General features: G+C 41.7%; 1 protein-coding gene across 4 annotated transcripts in view; it reads right to left on the bottom strand.

Annotated features, from left to right (window-relative positions):
* Positions 1–17,502, bottom strand: part of sgk3 (serum/glucocorticoid regulated kinase family member 3) — a 122,192-nt gene that overhangs the window by 18,380 nt on the left and 86,310 nt on the right. For all 4 annotated transcript variants that reach the window (XM_055634404.1, XM_055634406.1, XM_055634403.1 and 1 more), the window contains 3 exons: positions 16,123–16,235; positions 13,055–13,091; positions 7,818–7,904 (listed from right to left, as the gene is read on the bottom strand). In XM_055634404.1, the coding sequence (XP_055490379.1) occupies positions 7,818–7,904; positions 13,055–13,091; positions 16,123–16,235 (237 nt within the window). The remainder of the gene's footprint in view (positions 1–7,817; positions 7,905–13,054; positions 13,092–16,122; positions 16,236–17,502) is intronic.

Below are 17,502 nucleotides of genomic sequence, written 5' to 3'. Positions count from 1 at the left end.
TTGGCAGATGCAGTATAATGTGGATAAATGTGAGGTTATCCATTTTGGTGGCAAAAACAGGAAAGCAGACTATTATCTAAATGGTGGCCGACTAGGAAAAGGGGAGATGCAGCGAGACCTGGGTGTCATGGTACACCAGTCATTGAAAGTAGGCATGCAGGTGCAGCAGGCAGTGAAGAAAGCGAATGGTATGTTAGCTTTCATAGCAAAAGGATTTGAGTATAGGAGCAGGGAGGTTCTACTGCAGTTGTACAGGGTCTTGGTGAGACCACACCTGGAGTATTGCGCACAGTTTTGGTCTCCAAATCTGAGGAAGGACATTATTGCCATAGAGGGAGTGCAGAGGAGGTTCACCAGACTGATTCCTGGGATGTCAGGACTGTCTTATGAAGAAAGACTGGATAGACTTGGTTTATACTCTCTAGAATTTAGGAGATTGAGAGGGGATCTTATAGAAACTTACAAAATTCTTAAGGGGTTGGACAGGCTAGATGCAGGAAGATTGCTCCCGATGTTGGGGAAGTCCAGGACAAGGGGTCACAGCTTAAGGATAAGGGGGAAATCCTTTAAAACCGAGATGAGAAGAACCTTTTTCACACAGAGTGGTGAATCTCTGGAACTCTCTACCGCAGAGGGTAGTCGAGGCCAGTTCATTGGCTATATTTAAGAGGGAGTTAGATGTGGCCCTTGTGGCTAAGGGGATCAGAGGGTATGGAGAGAAGGCAGGTACGGGATACTGAGTTGGATGTTCAGCCATGATCATATTGAATGGCGGTGCAGACTCGAAGGGCTGAATCTCCTACTCCTGCACCTAATTTCTATGTTTCTAACAGTGGCTGAATGGGAGATGCCAGAAAGTAATGGTGGATGGCTGTTTGTCAGGTTGGAGGCCAGTGACTAGTGGGGTGCCACAGGGATCTGTGTTGGGTCCACTGTTGTTTGTCATGTACATCAATGATCTGGATGATGGTGTGGTAAATTGGATTAGTAAGTATGCAGATGATACGAAGATAGGTGGTGTTGTGGATAAACATAGAAACATAGAAATTAGGTGCAGGAGTAGTCCATTCAGCCCTTCGAGCCTGCACCGCCATTCAATATGATCATGGCTGTTCGCCATTCAATATGATCCAACTCAGTATCCCGTACCTGCCTTCTCTCCATACCCTCTGATCCCCTTAGCCACAAGGGCCACATCTAACTCCCTCTTAAATATAGCCAATGAACTGGCCTCGACTACCCTCTGTGGCAGAGAGTTCCAGAGATTCACCACTCTCTGTGTGAAAAAAGTTCTCTCTCATCTCGGTTTTAAAAGGATTTCCCCCTTATCCTTAAGCTGTGACCCCTTGTCCTGGACTTCCCCAACATCGGGAGCAATCTTCCTGCATCTAGCCTGTCCAACCCCTTAAGAATTTTGTAAGTTTCTATAAGATCCCCTCTCAATCTCCTAAATTCTAGGGAGTATAAACAAGTCTATCCAGTCTTTCTTCATAAGACAGTCCTGACATCCCAGGAATCAGTCTGGTGAACCTTCTCTGCACTCCCTCTATGGCAATAATGTCCTTCCTCAGATTTGGAGACCAAAACTGTACGCAATACTCCAGGTGTGGTCTCACCAAGACCCTGTACAACTGCAGTAGAACCTCCCTGCTCCTATACTCAAATCCTTTTGCTATGAAAGCTAACATACCATTTGCTTTCTTCAGTGCCTGCTGCACCTGCATGCCTACTTTCAATGACTGGTGTACCATGACACCCAGGTCTCGCTGCAACTCCCCTTTTCCTAATCGGCCACCATTTAGATAATAGTCTGTTTTCCTGTTTTTGCCACCAAAATGGATAACCTCACATTTATCCACATTATACTGCATCTGCCAAACATTTGCCCACTCACCCAGCCTATCCAACTCACCTTGCAGTCTCCTAGCATCCTCCTCACAGCTAACACTGCCCCCCAGCTTAGTGTCATCCACAAACGTGGAGATATTGCCTTCAATTCCCTCATCCAGATCATTAATATATATTGTAAATAGCTGGGGTCCCAGCACTGAGCCTTGCGGTACCCCACTAGTCACTGCCTGCCATTGTGAAAAGGACCCGTTTACTCTTTGTTTCCTGTTTGCCAGCCAGTTCTCTATCTAATGAAGTAGATTTTCAAAGTCTACAGAGAGATTTATGCCAGTTGGAAGAGTGGGCTGAAAGATGGCAGATGGAGTTTAATGCTGATAAGTGTGAGGTGCTACATCTTGGCAGGACAAATCAAAATAGGACGTACATGGTAAATGGTAGGGAATTGAAGAATGCAGTTGAACAGAGGGATCTGGGAATCCCTGAAGGTGGAATCTCATGTAGATAGGGTGGTAAATAAAGCTTTTGGTGTGCTGGCCTTTATAAATCAGAACATTGAGTATAGAAGTTGGGATGTAATGTTAAAATGTACAAGGCATTGGTGAGGCCAATTCTGGAATATGGTGTACAATTTTGGTCGCCTAATTATAGGGAGGATGTCAACAAAATAGAGAGAGTACAGAGGAGATTTACTAGAATGTTGCCTGGGTTTCAGCAACTAAGTTACAGAGATAGGTTGAACAAGTTAGGTCTTTATTCTTTGGAGCGCAGAAGGTTAAGGGGGGGACTTGATAGAGGTCTTTAAAATGATGAGAGGGATAGACAGAGTTGACGTGGATAAGCTTTTCCCACTGAGAGTGGGGAAGATTCAAACAAGAGGACATGACTTGAGAATTAAGGGACAGAAGTTTATGGGTAACATGAGGGGGAACTTCTTTACTCGGAGAGTGGTAGCTGTGTGGAATGAGCTTCCAGTGAAGGTGGTGGGGGCAGGTTCGATTTTATCATTTAAAAATAAATTGGATAGTTATATGGGCGGGAAAGGAATGGAGGATTATGGTCTGAGTGCAGGTAGATGGGACTAGGGGAGAATACGGGTTCGGCACGGACTAGAAGGGCCGAGATGGCCTGTTTCCGTGATGTAATTGTTATATGGTTATAGCATCCTCCTCATAGTTCACACTGCCACCCAGCTTTGTGTCATCTGAAAATTTGCTAATGTTAATTTGAATCCCTTCATCCAAATCATTGATGTATATTTTAAATAGCTGCGGTCCCAGCACCAAGCCTTGCGGTACCCCACTAGTCACTGCCAGCCATTCTAAAAGGGACCCGTTAATCCCTACTCTTTGTTTCCTGTCTGCCAACCACCTCTCTATCCATGTCAGCACTCTACCCCCAATACCATGTGCCTTAATGTTGCCCACTAATCTCCTATGTGGGACCTTATCAAATGCTTTCTGAAAGTCCAGGTACACTACATCCACTGGCTCTCCCTTGTCCATTTCCCTAGTTACATCTTCAAAAAATTCCAGAAGATTAGTCTAGCATGATTTCCCCTTCGTAAATCCATGCTGACTCAGACTGATCCTGTTACTGCTATCCAAATGTGCGGCTATCTCATCTTTTATAATTGACTCCAGCATCTTCCCCACCACCGATGTCAGGCTAACTGGTCTAACTGGTTTTTCTACATTCCCCGATACACTACATTTGGAAAATATTAGGCTTGTCTTGGCGGAAAAAGTAGATCAATTTCTTAAGACATGGTTCCCTTTTACTGAATTTCTGCAACAACAGAATGGTTAACCACAAATTTAAACCTGATGCTAGGGATGGGTGATGGGGGTGCTTTATACTTGTACAATCGCTTCTAATAAATTAAATTCCAAAAAAAAAAAATCAGCACGGGAGCACCTCAAGGCTGCATGCTCAGCCCCCTGCTGTACTCACCCTATACTCATGACTGCGTAGCCGGTCATAGTGCGAACTCCATCATCAAGTTCGTTGACGACACCACTGTTGTGGGACGTATCACTGATGGAGATGAGTCAGAGTATAGAAGTGAGATCGACCGTTTGACCAAATGGTGCCAGCACAATAACCTGGCTCTCAACACCAGCAAAACCAAGGAATTGATTGTGGACTTTGGAAGGGGTAGGATGGGGACCCATAGTCCCGTTTATATCAAAGGGTCGATGGTGGAGAGGGTCAAGAGCTTCAAATTCCTGGGCATGCATATCTCTGAAGATCTCTCCTGGTCCGAGAACACTGATGCAATTATAAAGAAGGCACATCAGCGCCTCTACTTCCTGAGAAGATTACGGAGAGTCAGTATGTCAAGGAGGACTCTCCCGAACTTCTACAGGTGCACAGTAGAGAGCATGCTCACCGGTTGCATCGTGGCTTGGTTCGGCAACTTGAGCGCCCAGGAGCGGAAAAAACTGCAAAAAGTCATAAACACTGCCGTCCTGACCACCCTACCATCGATGGGATCTATCGCAGTCGCTGCCTCAAAAAGGCTGCCAGCATCATCAAGGATCCACACCATTCTGGCCACTCACTAATCTCCCGCTGCCTTCAGGTAGAAGATACAGGAGCCTGAAATCTGCAACATCCAGGTTCAGGAATATCTGCTTCCCCTCAGCCATCAGGCTATTAAACTGAACTCAAACAAAACTCTGAACATTAATAGCCCATTGCACATATATATATATATATATATATATATATATATATTCAATAGTATATGGTCACACTGATCTGTTCTGTATTTATTTATGCTTACTATATTCTGTTGTGCTGAAGCAAAGCAAGAATTTCATTGTCTTATCTGGGACACATGACAATAAACTCTCTTGAATCTTGAATGAAGAGACCAAATGTAAATCAGAGGAACAACATTTCTGCTTGAGTAACTTACAACTTATGAACATAAAATTTGAGAAATGTTAGGTCATCCACATTCCACCATTGTCTCACTCACATACACACAATCTTATCTGTAATCTTATTTTCTTCTCCCTTTGCTCATTCCTCCCATTTCCTCAACCTACTGATGCCATCATCCTATTATCATCATCCTCCTTCACTGCCACCGCCCTGCCCAATCTGGTTTCATTCTCTATCCCATCCTCCTTTATACTCCCAATTGCAGGTCATGCCTGGATTATTGATACTCCTACATACCAAAAAGCTTCCACAACATACACCAGAGACCCGTGTTTAATCATAATCTTGGGTACTGTGTTTCCCAATGAGGCATTTGCATGCTCTCCATGGCTTTGTGGGTTTCGTCAGGTGCTCTGGATTCCTGGATAGTTTGCAGGTTATTTAGCCTCTGTAAATTGCCCCAGGAGTGTCAGGAGTGGACGCAAAAGTGGGATAACATAGAACAAGTGCAAACTTGTGTTCGATGGTTTTCATTGACACAATGAGCCGAAAAGCCCGTTTCAATTCTGTATCACTAAACTAAACATATTACATTCAAAATGCCAATACATCGGTTTCTATGAATGGTAGAACTATTTCTCTCCATTTTTAATATTGTTTATTCTTTTTTAGTCTAATGCTTTTGATCCTAATCATTACAATACCATAGAGGTGCGGGGTTACTCATAGTGTGTGCTTTTCGCGTAGCTTCCGAAATGAACAAAATCAACTTAAGGACTCCTGTAAAAACCTGAATCCGTTCATTACCAGTGGATGACCCGTACTGGCAATTTTTCCTGTTCCCTCAGTCTTGATGCAGGGAGTCAATCCGAAATGCCAAGTACAGTTTTTGCCTCCACAGATTCTGCTTGATATACAATTCTTTCAATGTTCTATCTTTTACTCCAAATTCCAGCAAATGCAATCCCATCTCTGCTCTGCTCTACCTACTGTACTAATTTAGTTTATCATCCACATTGGATTGCATCTTAAGACACTCACTTCTCCCCCGTAACTGTACATGTACTCTGTTCCCCAGTCGAATTAATTTAAACCCATTCCAACAGCTCTAGCAAACCTCTCAGCACGGATTTGCAAGTCTAGAGCAACAAGTAAGTTGTGAGCGGAACTCATCCAGTTTATTCAAATCCTTCTTTCTCTGGAAATGAACTCTGTGATTCAGAGATCTACAACCCTCTATTCTCCACCATTCCGATTACCTTCGTATTCCTATACGGACTAGCAAATGGCACCAGAGGTAATCCAGAAATGACAACTTTAAAGGTCCTGCTCTTTAATGCTCCCTAAATTTATTGAATTTTTATGGAAGTTGGGAAGGATTTGACAAAGATTCACCAGATTGATTGAAGGAATAGAGTTTAACACAAGAACTGAAGTTATAGACAAAAATAGTAAAAATTAAAGAAGGCAAGAAAAACAAAGGTGATCAAAATGATGGAAGGTTTGGAAAATGTAGCAGATGAAATTATTGCTTCAAAAAAACAAAGAAACAAGTTGCAAGAGGAATTCAGTGGGTCAGGCAGCAAGAGTCAAGAGAGAGTCAAGAGTCAATGTAATTGTCATTTGGACCCCTGGAGGTCCAAACGAAATGCCGTTTCTGCAGCCATACATTACACATAAATAGACCCCAGACACAACATAATTACATTTTACATAAACATCCATCACATAGCTGTGATGGAAGGCCAAATAAACTTATCTCTCCACTGCACTCTCCCCCCCCCCCGATGTCAGAGTCAAAGTCATAGCCCCCGGCTGGCGATGGCGATTGTCCCGCGGCCATTAAAGCCACGCCAGGTGGTGCGAGGTCGCACACCGGGTCTTGGTGTTGGAGCCCCCGGTGTGCGCTCGCAGAGTCCGCGGCCATTCCAGCCGCGCGGGGCAGTGATGTAGGCCCCGCTCCAGGAGCTCTTCAACCCCGCAACTCGGGCGGGAGAATTCGCCGTTGCAGGAGCCCCGAAAAGCGGTCTCCCTCCAGGGAGCCGCGGGCTCCCGGTGCCGCCGTCCACAGACCTGTCGTTGGAGCCTCCGACTCTCCGGTAGCAGCAGCAGCAGCAGCAGCAGCGCTCCTCCACCACTCCACCCGCTCCGGACTCGGCCAGCTCCGCGACGGCAACGGTGAGTCGGCACCAGAGTCCCCGGCTTCTTCCCGTTGGAGGCCGCTCCTCGTTGCGGCCTCAACGACACCTGAGACCCGACGAGAAAAGGTCGGGTCTCCAGTGCAGGGAGAGATTCAGCAGCAGTGGAGGCAAAAGGTTAGTCATGTTTTTGGTCTCAATGTTGCCTGCCCCACTGAGATCCTTCAACAACTTGTGTTCTGCCCCAGTCTCATTTTTATTTGAAGGATATTGAGCAAAGGAGAACTACTCCAGGATAAAGATTTGTAAGCAATTGTTGGATTCTTCTTTAGCCTTGTTTTGAGCCTTTCATCCCAAATATAATCTCATGATAAATACATCCCACTCCTTTTCCTATTCCTTTGTTTTCTCCTCCGCAGTTGTGTTGGTGTTTCTTTCCCTTCGATTCAGATTGCTCTAAAATAAAGATCAAATAGAGTCTGACTACATGGGAAGCACAATACTGAGGTTGGTTCAGTTTGGCCATTTTAATTATTTAAAATATATGATCTGCATTACTATGAATACTTCCAGAATTTGTTAACTGACTGGAATTGACTAAATGAATGGTAGGGAATGCAGCATTCTTTGCTCAATGGATATTTTAAAAGTAGAAATAGATATATTCTTGATTAGTATGGGCGTCAGGGGTTATGGGGAGAAGGCAGGAGAGATAGATCAGCCATGATTGAATGGCGTAGACTTGATGGGCCGAATATCCTAATTCTGCTCTTATCACATAACCTTAGACCATGCCCCTTAGTCAGCGCAATAAAACATCTTCAATATCCCATATAGTCAGATTTTTTTTTTTAATTTACAGACAATATAATTGTTTGTTGAAAAATTGGCAGTTACTTGTAAAATAGTACAAAAACATATTAAAAAAATTATCATTACCTCAGGTGTTCCACAGAAAGTAGACGTGGTGTCTGTGCTAGCGATTCCTTCTTTACAGAGCCCAAAATCTGTTAGGGCTATGTGCCCCTATGTCACAAAGTAAACAGAAATTGGCAGATAACTAAAAGGCCACGTTAAACAGAAACTGAAAATGAAAACACAGAAAAAGTCAACAAGTATTGGTAAATAGAAAATCAGGGTCACGTTTGGATTTCAGACATTTCTCCAAGGCTCTTTCCATTCATTCATTCATCTCTTTTTATCAATGCTCTTTATTTGCACTGCATTTTTTTTAAAGACAATTATCTTGAACAGTTTACTTTTTTTCTTGTTTAAAATGCAAACAATTAAAATAATTGAAAATGCAATTTAATGACCTTGTAACCATTCCAGTAATAGCAATGACTATCTATTTTTAAATAATTGATGTGCAGTTTTAAAATCAATACATATACAGTAGACTGGTAATGTGCATTCTGATAACTGTGATGAGAAATAACATAGAAGAACAAATGTTCTACATATTCTGATTTGAAATTACCATTTGTAGGAACCATGAACAAGTATAAGATACCTTGGATGTTCTCTAGCAAAAATGTTGTATTTTACACAAATTAATTTAATCAAAAAGATTAGTGTCGTAGTAGGACATCCATTATATTGTATATTCACATATTCATGCCATTGAGCATACAAAACATATTTTGATTCACCCGTCAAAATAATGCATTTTGGTTTGTACACGAGATCTGGGTCTCACACACTGAAGCAGACTATGTCAGAGACTTGGGCTCCTTCGGCATTAAAGACCTTATCCAATCTACTGCAGGGGAAGTACCGCTCAAGTGGGTTCTTCCTCAAGTGTTTTCTTCGCATTTGCCCCAGCCATTTTCATCATTCCATATGGTAAAGGTGGTTTTTGGCACATTGGCCTTCATCAATCAGGGTATTAAGTACAGAAGTCTTGTACATTTGCCCAAGACATAGAAACATAGAAATTAGGTGCAGGAGTAGGCCATTCGGCCCTTTGAGCCTGCACCGCCATTCAATATGATCATGGCTGATCATCCAACTTAGTATCCCGTACCTGCCTTCTCTCCATACCCTCTGATCCCCTTAGCCACAAGGGCCACATCTAACTCCCTCTTAAATATAGCCAATGAACTGGCCACAACTACCCTCTGTGGCAGAGAGTTCCAGAGATTCACCACTCTCTGTGTGAAAAAAGATTTTCTCATCTTAGTTTTAAAGGATTTCCCCCTTATCCTTAAGCTGTGACCCCCTTGTCCTGGACTTCCCCAACATATAACCATATAACAATTACAGCACGGAAACAGGCCATCTCGGCCCTACAAGTCCGTACCGAACAATTTTTTTCCCCCTTAGTCTCACCTGCCTGCACTCATACCATAACCCTCCATTCCCTTCTCATCCATATGCCTATCCAATTTATTTTTAAATTATACCAATGAACCTGCCTCCACCACTTCCACTGGAAGCTCATTCCACACCGCTACCACTCTGAGTAAAGAAGTTCCCCTTTCATATTACCCCTAAACTTCTGTCCCTTAATTCTGAAATCATGTCCTCTTGTTTGAATCTTCCCTATTCTCAAAGGGAAAAGCTTGTCCACATCAACTCTGTCTATCCCTCTCATCATTTTAAAGACCTCTATCAGGTCCCCCCTTAACCTTCTGCACTCCAGAGAATAAAGACCTAACTTATTCAACCTATCTCTGTAACTTAGTTGTTGAAACCCAGGCAACATTCTAGTAAATCTCCTCTGTACTCTCTCTATTTTGTTGACATCCTTCCTATAATTGGGCGACCAAAATTGTACACCATACTCCAGATTTGGTCTCACCAATGCCTTGTACAATTTTAACATTACATCCCAGCTTCTATACTCAATGCTCTGATTTATAAAGGCTACCAAAAGCTTTCTTTACCACCCTATCTATATGAGATTCCACCTTCAAGGAACTATGCACGGTTATACCCAGATCCCGCTGTTCAACTGTATTCTTCAATTCCCTACCATTTACCATGTACGTCCTATTTTGATTTGTCCTGCCAAGGTATAGCACCTCACATTTATCAGCATTAAACTCCATCTGCCATCTTTCAGCCCATTTTTCCAAATGGCCTAAATCACTCTGTAGACTTTGGAAATCCTCTTCATTATCCACAACACCCCCTATCTTGGTATCATCTGCATACTTACTAATCCAATTTACCACACCTTCATCCAGATCATTTATGTACATGACAAACAACAAAGGACCCAACACAGATCCCTGAGGCACCCCACTAGTCACCTGCCTCCAACCCGATAAACAGCCATCCACCATTACCCTCTGGTTTCTCCCATTCAGCCACTGTTGAATCCATCTTGCTATTCCTGCATTTATACCCAACAGTTGAACCTTCTTAACCAACCTTCCATGAGGAACCTTGTCAAAGGCCTTACTAAAGTCCATATAGATAACATCCACTGCTTTACCCTCGTCAATTTCCCTAGTAACCTCTTCAAAAAATTCAAGAAGATTAGTCAAACATGACCTTCCAGGCACAAATCCATGTTGACTGTTCCTAATCAGACCCTGTTTATCTAGATGCTTATATATATTATCTCTAAGTATCTTTTCCATTAATTTGCCCACCACTGAAGTCAAACTAACAGGTCTATAATTGCTAGGTTTACTCTTAGAACCCTTTTTAAACAATGGAACAACATGCGCAGTACGCCAATCCTCGGGGACTATTCCCGTTTCTAATGACATTTGAAATATTTCTGTCATAGCCCCGGCTATTTCTATACTAACTTCCCTCAATGTCCTAGGGAATATCCTGTCAGAACCTGGAGACTTGTCCACTTTTATATTTTTCAAAAGTGTCAGTACTTCTTTTACTTTGAACCTCATAGTATCCATAGCTACTCTACTAGTTTCCCTTACCTCACATAATTCAATATCCTTCTCCTTGGTGAATACTGAAGAAAAGAAATTGTTCAATATCTCCCCCATCTCTTTTGGCTCTGCAGATAGCTGTCCACTCTGTCTCTCCAATGGACCAATTTTATCCCTCGTTATCCTTTTGCTATTAATATAGCTGTAGAAACCCTTTGGATTTACTTTCACCTTACTTGCCAAAGCAACCTCATATCTTCTTTTAGCTTTTCTAATTTCTTTCTTAAGATTCTTTTTACATTCCTTATACTCCTCAAGCACCTCATTTACTTCATGCTGCCTATAATTATTGTAGATCTCCCTCTTTTTCCGAACAAGATGTCCAATTTCCCTTGAAAACCAGGGCTCTTTCCAATTTTTACTGTTTCCTTTCAACCGAACAGGAACATAAAGATTCTGTACTCTTAAAATTTCCCCTTTAAATGTCCTCCATTTCTCTTCTACATCTTTCCCATAAAACAAAATGTCCCAGTTCACTCCTTTTAAATCATCTCACATTGCATCAAAGTTAGCCTTTCTCCAATCAAAAATCTCAACCCTAGGTCCAGTTCTGACCCTCTCCATAATTATATTGAAACATCGGGAACAATCTTCCTGCATCTAGCCTGTCCAACCCCTTAAGAATTGTGTAAGTTTCTATAAGATCCCCTCTCAATCTCCTAAATTCTAGAGAGTATAAACCAACTCTATCCAGTCTTTCTTCATAAGACAATCCTGACATCCCAGGAATCAGTCTGGTGAACCTTCTCTGCACTCCCTCTATGGCAATAATGTCCTTCCTCAGATTTAGAGACCAAAACTGTACGCAATACTCCAGGTGTGGTCTCACCAAGACCCTGTACAACTGCAGTAGAACCTCCCTGCTCCTATACTCAAATCCCTTTGCTATGAAAGCTAACATACCATTCGCTTTCTTCACTGCCTGTTGCACCTGCATGCCTACTTTCAATGACTGGTGTACCATGACACCCAGGTCTCGCTGCATCTCCCCTTTTCCTAATCGGCCACCACCTTAGTGAGGTCACATTGGGATTATTATGTTCACCTTTTGCCACCCTGCTATAGGAAAGATATTGTTCAAAAGAGTGAAGAGAAGATTTACGAGGATGTTGGCAGAACTCAAGGCCCTGAGCTAAAGGGAGAGATTGGGCAAGTTAGGACTTCATTCTTCAGAGCACAGGAAGCCAAGGGGTGATTTTTATAGAAGTGTATAAAATAATGGGGGAATTAATAGGGTGAATGGACAGAGTATTTTAAACAGGGTATGGGAATCAAGACCAGATGACATCGTTTTAAGGTGAGAGGGGAAAGATTTAATAGCAACTTGAGGGGACTCTTTTTCACTCAGAGGATGGTGAGCCTATGAAATATGAACAGGTAGTTAAGGTAGGTATTACAAAACATTTAAAAGACAATTGGCGAGGTATGTGGATAGGAAAGGATAGAGAGACATTGCCAAATGTAGACAAATGGGAGTAGCTTAGGTAGGGCAACTTGGGACAGCATGGACGACTTGAACTGAACGATCTATTTTCATGCTGTATGACTCTGACTCTATTAGGTCCTGAGATCTCGTCACCTCTCTGACCCCATGCAATGATTGGCAATGTTTTGTTCTGCCCCCATCTCAAACCTTTCAGTTATCAGATCACCCATCTTTCTGAGCGATTCCCCAACTCCGAGTGCCTCTCTGACCAAGGGTTAGTCTGTGCATTGCAATCACTCCCACTGCAATCTACCGACCAACCAATTTACTCTGCTGATCTTGTAATAGTTCAGTCAGGACCACTCAGCTACACAACTTACTGTATTTTGTCGATGGGCTGCCCATGAAGCACTGTTTGTTGTGCCTTTTCAAGCACCATATAAATTTACTGGTTTGATGTCTTCTGCCAAAATATTAACACTTGCACATCATCTAATAGATTTGGGTGTTTATAAGTATTAAGTAAAATTAAATTAACTCAAGATCAAAATTAATCCTTTAAATCTACCAAGATACAGTAACTAACATTTGTCCCTATTTCATCCTAACTTCCCATTTCAGATGAAATTTCTGAAATTTCAGAGGTCAGGCAACATCTCTGGAGGACATGAATAGGCAATGTTTTGGGTCGGGACCGTTCTTCATCGACGTCCACCAGAGATGCAGCCTGACGTGCTGAGTTACTCCAGCACTATGCATTCTACACAAGATCCAGCATCCACATTTCCTTGTCAATCAAAATGTTAGTGCTCATTTTATAAATAGGAAATTCATACACATACCTGTGAGTCTAAAAGAATGTTTTCTGGTTTCAAATCCCTATTAAAGGAACAAGAAATAAGACTTGTTTTTAAACACTAATTTTAAAATCAAGTTAAATTGTTGACACCTTAACATCATAACAGTAAGTGATGAAAGTTAGCTCAAAATCATTAAATAACCAAATTTATGTTTTTTTGGCAGAATTACAGTATTATTACGGGGTACTGATTTTGGATGATCAGCCATAATCATATCGAAGGGCCGAATGGCCTACTCCTGCACATATTTTCTATGTTTCTATGTTATAGTAGATCATCAAGTACAAACAACAATTCAGATTATTAAGTGCATACAATAGTTACTACACTGGCACCATTAATCTGACCAATGGGAAGAATACTGAAACTAGGAGCACATAAGATGGGTAAGACCAGTTGGTGCTAATCGAAGATCATCAACTCTGGAACCCAACACTTGTGGTATTGTTTAATATAGGTTGAAGACCTAGATTAAAGGAATCGGTGGCGAGTCCAAGGACAAAATAAGAGATTAATCAAGCATATCCAGAACACGCTGACATGCATGTTGCAGTCAACAGCTGTTACTTTGAGAAAATACCAGCTCACCATCAGTATAATTAGGCCCAATGTGATTAAACAGGTCATTTTTCTATGCACATCTGAGCAGAACATCAGTCTAGGTAACAAAACCACTAATTGCTTGAAAACGCATAGCTCAAGCCTGTCTTCATCATAATACCTGACAAGTGACAGATATCCCAAACTCCTCAAAAATCTGTTATCCAGTAATGAAACAAATGACAAAACTTTGTTTTAAAAAATGAGACTGAAATAGGCAGAAAGGATGAGGGATGGCCAGTGGGTGTGATACATTAATGTGTGAAGAAGCTCCTTGATAAGGGATCATCCGATAAGAGATCATCAACCAAAATAGTGGCAATACGCTAGTATCAACTGAAAATTGAGTCTAATGGAGACTAACGGAATACAGGAGCTGTCATTATCTATATCAATGAGAGACCTAGTTTAAAACAATAAGGTTTCCAACCAATACCAGGTGGCAGTGGACTGTGAGGAGGGTGCTGAGGCTTCAGGAAAATACAGTCTTAGTGGATGAGTGAAAATAGGCAAGGCAACTTATTTATATAGCACATTTCATACACGAGGCAGACTCAAAGTGCTTCACATAAAAACATGTCATACAATAAAATGAAATAATAAAATTAAATAAAATAGAAGAATTAAAAGAAAATAAAAGCAAAATTAAAAATGCATTATAAAAAGTGCAAAAGTTAAAAGTGCAATGTAGTTAAGATTTAGCTGAAAGCTAAAGTAAACATAAAAGTTTTCAGTCTTGTTTTAAAAGTGGTCAAAGTTGAGGCAAGTCTTAAATATTCAGGAAGTTTATTCCAGCTATTTGTTGCATAGTAACTAAATCCTGCTTTCCCATGTTTTGTATTTACTCTGGAAATCACTAACAGATTGGTTTCAGAAGATCTTAGCGGTCTAGAAGGCTTATATAGTGGAAGCATATCAGTGATATACTTTGGTCCTAAACCATGTAGTGATTTATAGGTGAGCAGCAGGATTTTGAAATCAATTCTCTGACATACAGGGAGCCAATGTAAGGATTTAAGAATTGGTGTCATGTGTTCAAATTTTTTGGTCTTTGTTAGAACTCTAGCAACAGCGTTCTGAACAAGCTGTAGCTGCCTGACAGTTTTTTTCGTAAGACCTTCAAGGAGACCGTTACAATAATCTAGCCTACTAGTAATAAAGGCATGTACAAGTTTTTCTAAGTCTTGAGCTGACATGAGTCCTCTTAATCTTGCTACGTTTTTGAGGCGATAGTAGGCCGATTTTGTTACTGATTTGATGTGACTGTCGAAATGTAAATCTGAACCCATAATAACCCCAAGATTTCTGGCTTTGTTTGAAGTTTTCAGGGACAGAGAGTGAAGGTGTTGGGTTACTTTAGGCCTTTCTTTTTTAGCACCAAAAACAGTTATCTCCGTTTTGTCCTTATTTAGTTGGAGGAAATTTTGGCACATCCAGTCTTTGACTTGCTCAATGCACTGGCACAGCAGATCTATGGGGCGGTAGTCATTTGGTGATAGCTCTACATAGATTTGAGTGTCATCGGCATAGCAGTGGTGGTCAATATTATTATTTCGCATGATTTGCCCTAGTGGGAGCATGTAGGTGTTGAATAAAGAGGGCCCTAAGATCGAACTTTGCGGGACTCCACACGTCACGTTGGTTGGTTCTGATACAAAGTCGCCAATGGAAACAAAATAGTTCTTATCTTGTAGATATGACCTGAACCAACTTAAGACTGTGCCTGAAAGCCCCACCCATTTTACCAACCTGTTCAAAAGTATTGAGTGATCAACAGTGTCGAATGCAGCACTGAGGTCTAATAGCATTAATATTGAAACTTTGCCAGAGTCTGTGTTAAGACGGATGTCGTTTACAACTTTAATAAGGGCGGTCTCGGTGCTATAAAGGGGTCGAAATCCTGACTGGAAGTTGTCGTAGCAGCCAGTTGAAGCCAGGAAGTGATTAAGTTGCTGGGGGACAACTTTCTCAATGATTTTACTTATGAAAAATAGGTTTGATATTGGTCAAAAATTATAGTTGTTAATAATAGAGGCATCTAGGCTCCGCTTTTTAAAAAGAGGTTTAATAACTGCAGTTTTCAAGGCTTTTGGGAAATTGCCTGATTGAAGAGAGCTGTTAACTATTTGCAGTATGTCTATTGCTAGGCAGTCAAAAAGATTCTTAATTTCCAAAAAAAATAATTTGTCATCCATATTGGAAAAATAAATCAAATGGTGAAAAACGGAAAGGTGTTCGTGTTCAAAGGGACCATGGTGTCCTTATACATGAAGCAATGAAAGTTAATATCTAGGTGTAACAAGCATCAAAGGCAAACTGTATCACAGATTGCTATTACAAGTCAGTCATGTCTAGCCCTGCTCCTATCTCTTTTGTAAACCAAGAGTAAAACTCAACCCCTATTTATCATTTCTGTAATGACTTACATCAACTTCCAAACAATATGTTACCTGTAAACGATGTTGAGCGAATGCAAGTATCCCAGTGCACTGGCTATTTCTGCAGCATAAAATCTGGCTCTGTCTTCTGGGAAGCAACGCTCTCTTTGTAGATGAAAAAACAACTAAAAATGTATAGGATAAGTACATTAAGTTGCCATCAAACACAGCTTGTCCATCTACCATGAAGAATAGTTCCATTATAAGGAAGTCAAGATAATAGGCTGAACTTTCTAAATGGACAACAAATTAATTATAGTTAAAATGGAAACTTTACCACATGCATTAGATATATTGATATTTGCATAACTTACATTGCATTGTAACTTTAGCCTAATACATTGTCCTAAGCTCCTTTAGAACTGCAAATCAGAGACTTTGTACCAAAGAAATGAAATCAGGCTTGATGGAAGTACTAAAGATAGACACAAAAACCAGGAGTAACTCAGCGGCACAGGCAGCATCTCTAGAGCAAAGGAATAGATGACGTTTCGGGTCGAGACCCTTCTTCAGGCTGAGTCAGGGGAAAGGGAAACAAGCAATATAGACTGCGATGTAGAGAGATATGGAACAAATGAATGAAAGGCATGCAAAAAAACCCGATGATAAGGGAAACGGGCCATTGTTAGCTGTGTGCTAGGTGACAACAAGTACAATGAGACTCAACAAGACGACTTTGAAACTGGTACAACTTGGGTGGGGGAGGGATGGAGAGAGAGAGGGAATGCAAGGGTTACTTAAAGTTCGAGAAATCAGAGAAGTACAGTTCAGTGTTTACGATACGATAGAACTTTATTTATCCCAGAAAGAAAATTGATCTGCCAACAGTCATAAAAACACAAAATACATGAAGCATGAAATTAAAGTAATGAGTGAAAAGTATTGGGAAAGTGCTGTGGGGGATGTGCAAGGATTGGGGAGGGGGGGGGAGTCACTCAGTCCACCCCACGACAGAAGGAGGAGTTGAACAGTTTGATAGCCACAGGAACAAAGGATCTCCAGTGGTGTTCTGTCCTGCATCTTGGTGGAACCAGTCTGTTGCTGAAGGTGCTCCTCAGGTTGACCAATATGTCATGGAGGGGGTGAGCTGTATTGTCCGGGATGCATCACAGTTTGAGGAGTATCCTCTCCTCCAAGACCACCTCCCATGAATCCAACTCCCACCCCCAGGACGTAGCCAGCCTTCCTGATGAGTTTGTGGATCCTATTGGCGCCTGCAGCCTTCGCCCTGCTGCCCCAGCGCACGGCAGCCAAGCAGATGGCACTGGCTGCCACCGATTGGTAGAACATCTGCAGCATCTCACTGTAGACGTTGAAGGAGTGGAGCCTTCTCAAAAATGACAGACAACTCCGTCCCTTCATGTACAGGGCCTCAGCGTTCCTGGACCAGTC

Source organism: Leucoraja erinacea, chromosome 4, assembly GCF_028641065.1.
Source record: "Leucoraja erinacea ecotype New England chromosome 4, Leri_hhj_1, whole genome shotgun sequence".
Classification (NCBI taxonomy): Eukaryota; Metazoa; Chordata; class Chondrichthyes; order Rajiformes; family Rajidae; genus Leucoraja; species Leucoraja erinaceus.
This window is presented reverse-complemented; position numbering and strand designations above follow the sequence as displayed.